General features: G+C 37.2%; 1 protein-coding gene across 5 annotated transcripts; it reads left to right on the top strand.

Annotated features, from left to right (window-relative positions):
- Nucleotides 1-6,067: 6,067 nt before the first annotated feature.
- LOC104603960 (jasmonoyl--L-amino acid synthetase JAR4-like) lies at nucleotides 6,068-12,429 on the top strand. 5 transcript variants are annotated; one of them, XM_088901588.1, is made up of 6 exons: nucleotides 6,068-6,479; nucleotides 6,944-7,013; nucleotides 8,009-8,339; nucleotides 9,313-9,414; nucleotides 9,985-10,808; nucleotides 11,720-12,429. In XM_088901588.1, the coding sequence occupies exons 3-6, from the start codon at nucleotides 8,047-8,049 to the stop codon at nucleotides 12,262-12,264; spliced, it is 1,764 nt and encodes a 587-aa protein (XP_088757714.1). In that variant the 5' UTR covers nucleotides 6,068-6,479; nucleotides 6,944-7,013; nucleotides 8,009-8,046; the 3' UTR covers nucleotides 12,265-12,429. The 5 variants fall into 5 exon arrangements, with proteins under 5 accessions (XP_088757714.1, XP_010266455.1, XP_010266454.1 ...); XM_010268152.3 differs by having other exon boundaries at nucleotides 6,408-6,622; XM_010268153.3 differs by lacking the exon at nucleotides 6,944-7,013 and having other exon boundaries at nucleotides 6,346-6,479.
- Nucleotides 12,430-13,078: the final 649 nt, after the last annotated feature.

Genomic DNA, 13,078 nt, shown 5'->3' with positions numbered 1-13,078 from the left:
ATAACATGACAAGGCTACTCAGGAATGATTCATAAATGGTACCTTTTGGGTAAATTTCCTTTTTCTTTTTTTTTTTATTTAATTTGGTGGGTGGAAATGTAGACTCCAAAAGCTTGTGGATTTCTATTTGTCTTTCTCTTACACCGTCCACGTACCAAGTAGTATTAGTTTTATATTTTTGTTTGGATAATGGAAAAGTGACAATTAACCTTTCTGTTCTTGAAGAAAGCAGAAAGAAATTAAGTGAAATTGGAATCTAAGATGAAATAAGTGGAATATCCCTATGGACCCTATCCTTATCCTAATTCATAGAGTCTATGTAGCTACGACTTATTCATCCATTACACCCATGCCCCAATCTTACCACTAATACTTTGAAGACAAGTGTAACAGCACTAACCTTGAACCAACATTCTAACCATCAGTCCATTGAGAGATTGATTTTTTTTTTAATTCATTTTTGGTCAAAAAGAAAGAGAGGTTGATTCAATATTTTTCATTATTGAAGTTGATCATTTTATGGTCAATAGGTTTTCTGCTACTATGTTTATCTACTTCATAGACGCGGATTGGCTTGGATTGTTGGGCATGTAAATAAGTGATCCAATAAAATTTCTGGCCCACAGGATTGATCCAATAAAGTTCCGTCGCAGTGTACTGTTAAGAGACAGTGAGGGCAACTTTTGGATTTTAATATCAATAAAAATAATTTTTTAAATATAATTTCTAACATACGTTAAATTTTTTGAAAAAACATTCAATAAGGTAAGATACTCTTCATCTCCTTTCTCCTCTTAAACTACTAACAAATCTTCTTCACTTCCAGTCTCTCTTTTTTCATCATCATCATCATCTTCTTTTTCTTCTTTTTCTTCTCTGCATTTGAGTTTTTTTCAAATTCAGAGCATATTCTCACTGTCCACAGCAGAGTGAAGCAGAGCAGGAGAGGTAAGATCATTTCTCCCTCTCTGCTCTCCTCTGCTGTGAACGGTGCTTAGGACACAAATGGTGAAGTGTCATCAAGAGGTGAGTTCCGTTAATTTTGAAAGCTGAAGACATTAAACGACGTGGAGGTCCTTATTGTTAGTGGAGGATCTATGTATGCGAGTTTGAGAACCAGTGGGAGTGGAATGTCTTTTTCTTCCCAGCTAAAAAGAAAAAAAACTTGTATCAAAAAAGAAATACATTTTAAGACTTTTTTATATTCATTTATTTATTTTGTATGTATTCCCCACAACATGAACCTAATAGTTATAGAGGAATGTTAAGGACTGGTTAGCTTATTGGTTCCAGTAGATAACCCTCTAAACGAGTTCAAATCTGTGCCCCACAAGAGGCGCCACATAGTACATCCCCGCGTGTATTGGAAATATCTCCCGATGATGACATCATCAGTTCTAATACTATCATCGTGAGATGTTCCCAATACATAGCTGGGATGTGCTGTGAGATATTGTGGGGCACCCCCTTGTGGGGTGCAGATGTGAACTCCCTCTAAACCCAGCTGAATTGTGAGTGCTAGCTAGAGGAGTTATCTTCATGTGGCAGATCTGGAAAAGCAAGATGTCAAATGGTCATGGAAAATAAGGCCTTTCACCCTTTTTCTGTGATGATGGCCGCCCAGTCTCTGATTCAATTTCTCTTTTCTAATCTTTGTGTGGCACACAAGTTCTTATTTTTACTACACCTGTGGGGAGAAGAGAATTTTGGGAAAAACCTCAAACTTCTATATTAAAATTGAACTTTGATGGGGCATGTAATTCATTCTCAGGTGATGCTGGCTGTATTCTCAGAGATTCATTTGGCTCTTTCTGTTTTGCAAGAACCGTTAATCTAAATGTTGGAGATCCTCTAGAAATTGAAGGTCAAGCAGCTTTCTCGGCCCTCTCTTTTGCTCAAAAACTAGGCCTCTTGGCTTGCTTGTTTTCAGTGATGCAAATGCGTTAGAATCCAATTTTGCTTCAACTTTAATCTAGGTTTCGGATTATTTTGTTTGTTTGCATTGCAGATGAAGTAAAGTGAAAACTAAATCAGAATCATTTAAAAGCCAGGGCAAAAACAAATTAAACCAAATTTCGCAAAATTCTGAGAACTTGAAGTATCAAAATATAAATTAAATATATGAGTATTGTCAGTTGTGTGTGTAGTATCGACATTTGAACTATACAAGTTCCATTCCATGACAGTAATATGAAATAGCTTTCTACCACTTCCTTCAAATAATTTTTTTGTATATTTATTAAAATTTGGGGAGTTTTATTTTTAATAAAATAAATAATTAAGGCATCGATCGTATTCTGATAAAATTGAGAGGGGAGGGTGGGGACTCACTTTCTACCCACTTTTTACCCGTTATAAATGTAGTCACACATCTGATCCTGTTTGCTACAATAGAGCCCACGGAAAACCTTTTCCTGAATAATATTGGTTATTCGGAGGGTGAGTAAACGATCGAAAACACAAATCACATGGATTCTCATGCGTATCCGAATAACGTTTTCTTAAAAATCATTTACCCGGAAAAACACATTACCTAAGTAATGCAGAAGGAACAAAGCCTAAGTAGAGATTATGTGGGAGATCTGTTAGACAAGAGAATCTATTCTATGGGATGTTTCTAACAGTTGCACGGAATTAAGAGCGTAGAAGTTATAAGGTTCAATATAATATATTTTTAAATAGTAGAAAACAATAAACCAATTGTAACACTTTATAATGTTTTTTTAACTTCATTATATAATACTTAAATTAAAAAACAAAACCAATAAACTAGGACAGACAAGAGGAGACAAAACAAGAACAATACTAGGCCTACTAGGTTATAGGGAAACCAAATTAAAACTAAACAGTCAATAAAACCAAACCAGGAATCTGGATTTCGTCCTCCTCACCCCGTACTCCCAACACTTCACACAGCTGTGTATTGAAAATATCTTTCGAAAATGAAACATTATGAATACGGAGATGTATCCAAATGCATGGCTGTAAATGTTGTGAGGCCGGTGCCATAACCATTTTTGTTAGGACAAAACCCGATCTCTACAGTGAGTTCTTAGGAAAAAAAAAGCTTTAAATAGCTGTGGCCTGTGATCATGTGACTCTACATTTTAATATTTTAGTAAAAAATAAGATGCTTTATGTAACAATAAAATTCTTAGGTGGCTGCCCCTTTGCCTAGAATAAATTTTGTGATAAATTTACTATGGCTTTTTTGCATTTTTCTTAGGCTGTGTTTCGTTGTAATATAAACACAAATATATACATTACATATTTACCCATTTTCGCTTCATAAATGTAAACATGGTTCACATTTTAAACCGTATTTGTATTCATCTTTTTTATTTGAAATTGGTGCAAAGTGTGGGACCTTCATTAAATGCTCCAACTATCTTATGCTCCAATGCCTTAATTTTGGTCAAAAAGTTTAAACACAAAATTGTATTAAAAAAATAGGTACAATAATGCTCTCTTCTCAGAATACAAAAGTATCATAAAATATATATTTATTCTGATAATCATTACTTTTTTACGTATTAAACAAATGCTCACGAACGCAAACCGGGATACATAAATACTCCGGTTCAACGTTTGTATCACAAACAAATGGAGCCTTAAGTTCACCATAACTTTTCAAAATGTCCAAAAACTATCATGTTAGTGAGTTTTATTTTCCAAAACTCACCATCTGTTAGAGCACCATTAATAATGATTGAAAGAAGTTGTTCACATCAATGTGAATACAATTTTCATGACCAAACTGTTCCTAAATGACGAGTCAGCCTTGTTAAAAATATCCTTCTACTTGCATCTGTAAAAAGTTTGTAAATTTTTTTTACCGAGTGACAGTAACTTATTCTTCTTGTTCCTCTGGTTCCCCACTTGATTTTTTCCATTCTCTTGTTGCATCCAAACCTCAAGTTCATCCATACATGACCTTGTATCCGTGAACGAACTCCAGGGATTGATTCCCAATTGGCCAATACAAAGTGTCAAAGTCAAAATTTTAGTGCTTGCTTACCAATCGAAGGAAAATAATGAAAATGCAAACTTATCCCAGAAAGAATTCTCGTTGGTGCTTCATGTCTCTTGAACTTTGATGCTCTCCGGAATCTTGTCCAATGCTTCAAGCGACCTCCGCTTCTCGATACATCCACTCAATGTCGATACATATTCCAGGAATTCATCTGGTTCAATCCGTCTACCTTCAGACTTCTAGGCCCTTCCTCTATGCGTTGAATGCTTCTGTATCTTGTTGGGATGTTTACCAGTCCTTAGACAATGATTTTATTCCTAATTTTGAGATCCACACTCAGTAAGCAAGCTAAGTGTGAAGAAGTTGCTGGTCGTGTGGAAACATTGAAAGAGGAGAACAGTACAAATAGAGAGGAATTGGAACATTTACGGGAGGAATGTGAGAAACTAGCATCAAAAAAGGCCTCTAGAAACTTTAGAAACATCAGGGACAAAAGTCTGGAATAGATGACCTTGATGGCAATCCTGATGCTAAATGCTTGAAGGTACCAAACCAGGAACCACCTTGTTAAAAGCGAACTGTATCAGATTCTAGATTCCAATTCATCTATGGATGTGGAAAAACAAAAGTCACAGCCAAACGGCCCAAACCAGATGAGCACTGGAAACTGGAAACTTTAGCAAAGGGTAGAATTGTAATTTAATAACACCCATTAATTTACCTAACGTGGTGGTTTATGGACGTTTAAAAAAGTTAGGATGAATTTAAGAAAAATGCTGAAGAGTTTTAGACATTAAAAAAAAAATTGTGATAATCGAAAAAAGAAATGCTAATTGGGTAAAATAATGAGCTTACTGAAGGATGCCACATGTTCCTGCTACGTGATGGAATTGTCGCCTATCCAGGCTGTTGACTCTTGCACACAAAACGTCAATATCAACTAAATTTTTTTACGCCTTCAGGCAAAAGTATCACCTAAATTGTAAGATCAGAAATTCTCCCCAGTTATGAAATTCCCTTTTCAGTAGAGGCTGGCAAAAGGAACACAAGTGGGAGCCTTCTTGCCACCTGGAACGTTTCTTCCTCGTTTACTTTACACTGTTTAAAACGAATTAGGTCTAATTCAATCTAATGAATATTTTGGATTGGTCCAATTCAGTTTCTATATTGTTTAAATTCGTTTTGATTTATATTGGTTTTAATTCAAATTTGACCCATGGACACTTATATTTTTATCTTATATTAACGGATTAAATATTGATTTAATCCAATCCAATCCAATATAAATTTATTATGGACGGATCAGGTCCAATCCAATTTAATAAATATTTTGGATCAAATTGATCTAATCCAATATGCCATGTTGGTCCATCCAATCCATTCAAATTGATTTTGGACTAAACGAGGTCTAATTCAAAACCAATCCACTTGATACCCTTAACTGTAAAACAAAAAAAAAAAAAACACAGATGCATTCCATGCCAAAAATAGAAACATGTATGATGCTGGAAAGATATGCTATTACAAAAGATATGGTGCTGGAAAGATACGCTATTAGAAAAGATTTGATCAATTAAAACCAAAGGCGTCAGACAAGTATTTATCGTAATTAGGTTTGTTTATGAGTCAGGCTTGGCTTTTTGTTGAAATTTGAACCTAACCCGAACCTGAAACAATATAAAATCCAACTCAAAACCCGACTTGGGAATAAATGTAATTATATTGGATATCATTTTATTCATTTATAATGGATTTATATTCGACAGGGTCGGATTAGAGTAATATCTGTCTATTGACAGGCTTAAAATCCCCTCTGCATCAATTTGATGAGAATTTATGATTCCTGTTGATTGGTTATAAATTTTTATAGTATTATGTATTTTCGACATTATATTCAAAATAATAATAAAAAAGGAAAAATCTATAATACCTAAAAGATATGATATGGAAAAGGTTTTGGCCAATCAATGAATTTTGATAAACAACACCCGAATCATTATCACGTTTATGATTTTAATTTATTGGTCAGTTATTTTTTCCATATCTTATCTTGTTCTAAACAATCTGGTATCATTGTAGTTTGGTAGAATCTTTCAGCACTGAAGTTTCCAAAAGAAGAAGAAACTAGAAGTGTGTGTGTTTCCTTCTGCGGCTTTCTCCTGGTCTCCTTCTGCGACTTTCTCGCATCTCTCAGAGAGGGAGACTGAGACAGAGACCGGTGGTGCTGGTGTGATTTATCTTTTTTTTTTTTTTCCTTCAGAGAGAGAGAGAGAGTGTGTGTTTCTGTGACTGTGCGTCGTATTCGGTGAATTTTTGCAATTTTACAGTTGAGGAATCTGTCATCGACATCGACAGGTTGTGTGTGTTCAAACCGAAAGGAAAAGAGGCACACACGTGCGAGTTTCGTCCTTATAAAGGACTGCACTCACTCCTTCGGCACTCACTCCATTACCACTTCTTCTCTCTGTTTCCAAGTCTTGACGCAGAGAGCTGCTTTTAAGTTAAGGTACGACTTCTGATATTTTTTGTCGTCCTACTCCTACCCCGGAAAAATCGATTTCTTCGCGTTTCGATCACTGTTGCCTCGAATTTCATCTGCGAAACGGCCGAAGTTCGTCATCGAATTCTTTCTGCTTCTTATTCTTCTGAGTACGATCTTCTTATTCTTCTGAGCATCCTTTCGGAAGAATTCTCTTTTCTCTAAAATAGCCGGTAGTATCTGTATATGATTGGTTTTTGGATCTGCTCCTTTCAAAATTCAAGCTTGAATCCTGCTTCTAGTGTAAAGTTTGCTTGAATGATTGATTAAGCTCTGAATTATCCGGCTTGAAAAGTATTCATTGTAAATGCAATTCTGTTGTAATTTTTTTTTCTTTCTGTTTTATGTGAAAATTTTGTCGGTTTTTCGCTTAATTTTTTATGTTTATCTTCTCTTCTTCACCTGATATCTCTGTTTTCTTGCGTTGCAAGTTGCCTCCCGTCTATGGTGGATAAGACTGAGAAAAAAAAAACCTTTTTCAAAACAAGCGTCATCTAAGAGGTGGATACTTATCTCATATGAGCTTTGAAGTTTTTGTACGCATCAGTACTGAATTTGTTCTTTCTGTAATTAATTTATGATTTTATTCTACTTGTTCTTTGTTCATTTATTTTTAAATATATTTTTTGTTTTTTTCCTTCTTCTTTCGGGTTAATGCAATAAGTGTTTCGTGTAATGTCTCAATATTCACGCTTAATATTCTTTGGAGATTTTATATGAAGAAAGGTGAAGCGTTCAGTTGGTCTAGCGTTCAAGGCTCTGTTATTTCATTTACGTTCTTTTAGAAGAATTTTGAGTTCTCTGGATTCTGGAAGAGTCCCAACCACTTTTGCTCGTCTCTTGCTTTCTCAGCCCTTTCTTTTTCCCCTTTTTAGAGGAAATCTTTTCCTCCTTTCTTTTCTTTCTACTTTGAACTTCCAAATTTCTTATCTTGATCATCTCCAAAGTTGGATATAGGCAAAAGCAGTTGTAATAGCTATTCCTTTCTTCTTTCCTTTGGGAAGGTAATTAATCTAATGGCAGCAGATCATCCCCGTCTTCTATCTCACTGTAGAAAATATATATATATATTATTATAAATATGTAGAAAAGATTCTATTATGTATTTATGTAATGAGCTGTGGTTTTTGTTTGTATTCTGAAACCATAGTCAAAATTATCTCTGAGGACTAGGTTGTATTCAGAATCAGAGGGACCTTTTGACTCACTCTACGTCTGTCCCCAAGTTGTATTTATTTATTTTATTTTAGCATAAGCGGTTCGATTTCTTCATCTTAAGTCTTATCTATGTTAATTCGGTTTTATTATTATTTTTTCTGTCTCTGTATTCGAAAATTAGTCGTGAAATCTCCGGGTTTATGCTTGTTAACATGGCATGAATTTTAGTTCTCTGTTCAGTCTTCTCTTCGGGAGTCAACGCAGTTGGTGCTTGTTCCCACGGGATTGTTCCGCAGTTTTCGAATTCAATATCTAAGCTGGTTTTTATTTCTGTGCAGTTGAAGAACCATCAGCCTCTGCTGCAACTCTTCGAAGGATGCTGGAGAAGATGGAGCAATTCGACTACGAGAAGGCAATAGAAAATTTCGAGGAACTGACCAGGGATGCGGAGAGAGTTCAGGTGGAAACCCTGAAGAAGATACTGGAGGACAATCGAGAGGCGGAGTACCTGAAGAAACTGGGACTCAATGGGAGGACTGATCCTGAGAGTTTCAGGGCTTGTGTTCCACTGGTCACTCATAAAGATTTAGAACACTATATCCAGAGAATCGTAGATGGAGACGATTCGCCTATTCTCACAGGAAAACCAATAACAACCATCTCATTAAGGTATCTCTTCTCTCTCTCTATATCTCCATCATTCAAAGGAGTGCCCTTTTCTTTCTGAAACAGAACAGAAATGTATCGAAGAGCACTTGCCCAGCGAGGCTGGATCTGCTTGAACACAACTTGCTCCTTACAGAGCTCATGCAATCAGATCCGGACACATGCTCTATTTAGATTTTTCTTCTTTTAAAAAAAAAATTGCAGGAATTTAGGACAGGCATTCAGATAAATAATAGATCAGATTGTTTGTACAGCGTTGTGTGCAGCAAAAGCTATGTGCAATAGATGTAAAGTTAGGACACGGGCGAAGGCTGAAAAGTCGGAAAGAAAACTTTGGCTGGTGGGGTGCAACACTTGACAGGTTACCGTGGATGTGGGGTAGAACAGTAATTGCACTTTCAACCAAAAGACAAGCAGGGGGTTGACGTGTCCTGGGAGTAAAGCTCTATAACAGCTAACAGCCCAGGCTGTCGGCTCCCAAGTCTCAACGGTCAAAGTTATCTCGCTGAAACTTGAAAGGGGGTTAATTTGTGGGAGAAAATGATGTAGTGTATCTGCATCATCATTAAACCGTATGAAGGATCATTATTAACCCAAGGCCACTTCGTGTGGTCAAGCCTAATCAAACTTATCCACATTTATAAGTGTGGGTCCACCCCCAATACCAGGGCTTCCCATCTCAAGCAAATCTTGCGGTTGCGGTTGACAGCTCTTTCTGGAAAGACTTCATTTGCTAAATGTTATTTATTATTTTATATAATAATTCCTCTCTCTCTGTTCTGGAATCCTTTCCCTCAAACATTGGAGGAGCAAAGGCTCGTCGGAAATGTGGATAGGTTGCGCTACGTTCCTTCAACGGAGTTGAAACAAACCCTGGTCTTCCACGCAAAAAAAGAAAAAGAGTTTTTTCTTTTATATTTAGGCTGAATTCTCATATCCTCATTGTGACGGGGAAAATGTGCTGTTTAATTTGCAGTTCTGGCACCACCCAGGGAAGGCCCAAGTTTGTCCCCTTCAACGAAGAATTGGTGCAAACCACAATGGAAATATTCACGACATCCTATGCTTTTAGAAATAGGTAACCACCTCACCATTTTGATTTCTTTTCTTTTGTTTACTTTTTTATGTTATAATTCTGTTTACCTTATAAACCCTTCGCTTTCCTGGTATATATAAAGTCTCTAATATCATCAATTGAATGAATGTCACCAGTGCCACGTTCACTTGATAATTGATTCAATCAGTGAACATTTTGGGTTTTGGGGTTTATAGTTGCCCCGAGTCCCCGACACAATATCACACAAGAGAACCTTGGCTGTTTTGAAGCTTCTGCACATGCCACGTTTACTCCACTTAGTTGTTTATGAGTTCACTTAAGTGAAGGTGAACAACATGTAGCCTTTGATATATTGATGTGGCGCCACCACGACTTCACCCCATCCAAATTCAAGGTGGGGCCACAACGTTACATCAAAGGCTTCCATGCATTCTGTAGCAAAAGAGGGTTTTTTTTTTGTTTCTTTTATTTCTCTTTTTAATAAAAAAAAAAGTTTAAGTTGATTACAATTTAAAATTACCCTTTTGCCCACATCCGAAACCAAATGGATGGTGTCTAGCTTTACAAATTACAATTAATTGTTGGTTGCAGAGAGTTCCCCATTGGAAATGGAAAGGCTTTACAATTCATCTACAGCAGCAAGCAATTCAAGACCAAAGGGGGTCTGGCGGCCGGAACTGCCACTACAAACGTCTATCGTAGCGAGCAGTTTAAGAAGACGATGAAGGCAATACAATCCCAGTGTTGCAGCCCTGATGAAGTCATATTCGGACCTGACTTCCGCCAATCCTTATATTGCCACCTTCTATGTGGGCTCATCTGTCGCGATGAAATTCAGTTTGTGTTCTCTCCCTTTGCCCACAGCACTGTCTATGCATTCCGAACATTCGAACAAGTTTGGGAGGAACTCTGTGATGATATCAGAACCGGGGTCCTTAGCAGTCGGATCACCGTCCCGTCCATCCGAGCTGCTCTGTCTAAACTCCTCAGGCCCAACCCTGAACTAGCGGATTTGATACATGACAAGTGTTCTGGGTTGAATAATTGGTATGGATTGATTCCAGAGCTTTTCCCACATGCTAAGTACATCTATGGGATTATGACCGGGTCAATGCTGCCTTATTTGGAGAAATTGAGACATTATGCCGGGGTATTGCCCCTGTTGAGTGCTGACTATGGGTCTTCCGAAGGTTGGATCGGAGCAAATGTCAATCCCAGATTGCCACCCGAGTTCACTACTTTTGCGGTGCTTCCTGATATCGGGTATTTCGAATTTATCCCCCTCACAGAGAGGAACAAGGATCAGCAACAGAATAAGACCGCTGCTACCTACTCTTATGCTGAGTCAGAACCGATCGGTCTGACTCAAGTGAAGATTGGGGAAGAGTATGAGATCATCGTCACTAACTTTGCAGGTATGGACGTATGATGAATATTTAGAATTCCAAACACAGAAAATTAACAACCTTGCTTTTATTTTCCTTTTTCTCCCCCCCCCCCCGGTGAGGAAAAGGAAGATTTATCATTTATGCTTGCCGTATTCTATTAGATAGTAAGACTTCATGTGATTGCCGTTTAATGAATTTCGTTTATTACCCAAAAGGGAGTTCATCGTCTTTTCGTGTCTACAGTTCTGTTGCCGCCTCTGCGATGTTTATTTCATTGTTTTCTTTTTTGTGAACTTGTCCCTTAACAGGAGCTGTTGTATAATTCTTCACATGGTCTTCTGGGCAGGAGCTTCTTGTTTAACAATTTACTTGTTTTTTTTTTTTTTCTTCCTAATTCATCATTCTTCTATGGAAGTCGGAGAGGTCTCCATTAAATACTTGCTATAATAGTTATAGAAGATCGACTTAACGTAGGGATCACTAGTTAAGAGAGAGAGAGAGAGAGGGAGGGAGTTTTTATGTTTGATAAATATGTATAACCGACATGACATGTAGAGGATTAGGTGAAATGCTTATATGACATTTTAGGTTTGTTTTCGGGATAAGTAGACTGTCAAAATATGAAATTACAGCTTCCTTTTAGTCTATTAATAGCCTCCTATAAATCGTATCCTACCCGTGATTCAACGTCTATCTACGGTCAGATTCATCACCTGTATGGTGGGGCTAAAATTTCTAAGGTGGACTTAAACAATAAAAACCCCGTTGTTTTGTGTTAATGCATGAATGAGCAGGGGCAAGATTGAATGTGTGACTTACCCATATAAGACAAGCGTCCTGAGCCACAAACAAAACAACATCTAGCTAGACAAAACATGACATATTGTTGTACCTATTATTATAACTCTCAAATTTATTAAATTTGTACATGCAAGCAGGTCTATACCGATACAGGCTAGGGGACGTGGTTAAAGTGATGGGATTCCATAACTCTACCCCGGAGCTTCAATTTGTATGCCGGAGGAATTTGCTACTAAGCATCAACATAGACAAGAACACAGAGAAAGATTTGCAGCTAGCAGTTGAAGCAGGTGGGAAGCTGTTAATGAAGAAGACAAAGGTTGAGGTGATCGACTTTACCAGCCATGTGGATGTGTCGACGGACCCTGGACACTACGTCATCTTCTGGGAGCTGAGCAGTGAGGCCAGTGATGAAGTGCTGAATGAGTGTTGCGATTGTTTGGACCGATCTTTCGTTGATGCAGGATATGTTAGTTCCCGAAAGGTGAATGCGATTGGAGCGCTTGAGCTCCGTGTGGTAAGGAGGGGAACCTTCCAGAAAATTCTGGATCATTACCTGGGCCTCGGAGCTGCTTTCAGCCAGTTCAAGACCCCACGATGCGTGGGGCAGTCCAACCCCAAAGTCTTGCAGATCCTATGTAACAATGTAGTCAACAACTATTTCAGCGCTGCTTTTTCTTGAAATTCTATATAATGCATGCAATTGGATCTTCTTCTGATGCAGTGCTATGGATCTAAACTATGTTGTAAAACACTAAATCATTTAAGGGTCTGTTGGAAATTAGATCAGAATGGTTTACTTTCCTAACCTGTTTGGTTGAAATGAAAATTGAACCATTCTCTCCAATAGGGAAATGTTGTTCCAAATCCAAACCCATTGCCATAAAACAAACGGGCCCTAAGTCCTAGCATCCTAGGCTTTCAGTTCCAGATTTGTCTAGCGTGCCTAAAAGGAATTAATGAATTCGATTGTCTCGCTCATTTTCGGCCAGTCCCAAATATATAGTTCTTGTTTTTGATGGGAGGAGATAATTTAGGGATCAAACTTAGTAAGTATGTTAAATGAATATTTAGTATGTATTTGGTTTTGTTGGCGTTTATTAAATAAACATTTTACATTTAATGTGACTGTAAAACCGAAAAAAACAATTAATGAAAGTTTTTATGACATATATGCGCCATTAGTCACTACATCAGCAAAAGTTTCAATAAATACCTCCCTCCCGTTGGGGGAAGCTCCAAAGTAAAACTTTCTAAAACGGAAGAAGCGCACAGAATTTGCAAATATCGATATGTATAAATGCACATAATAAGCATTTACTTATAGGACACCTATGTAATAACGTTTACTAAATAAATGTCCACGGTTCCAAATACCTTCTTAATAACTATTTTAACAACGGTCAAAAGTAGATTTTAATCTTTATTAAGAATGAGCTAAAAGTATTTTAAGGGACAGGCGGTATCAAAAGAATTTTTAAGTATTCATTAAACAT

Source organism: Nelumbo nucifera, chromosome 3 (assembly GCF_055504915.1).
Source record: "Nelumbo nucifera cultivar China Antique chromosome 3, China Antique-T2T, whole genome shotgun sequence".
Lineage (NCBI taxonomy): Eukaryota > Viridiplantae > Streptophyta > Magnoliopsida > Proteales > Nelumbonaceae > Nelumbo > Nelumbo nucifera.
This window is presented reverse-complemented; position numbering and strand designations above follow the sequence as displayed.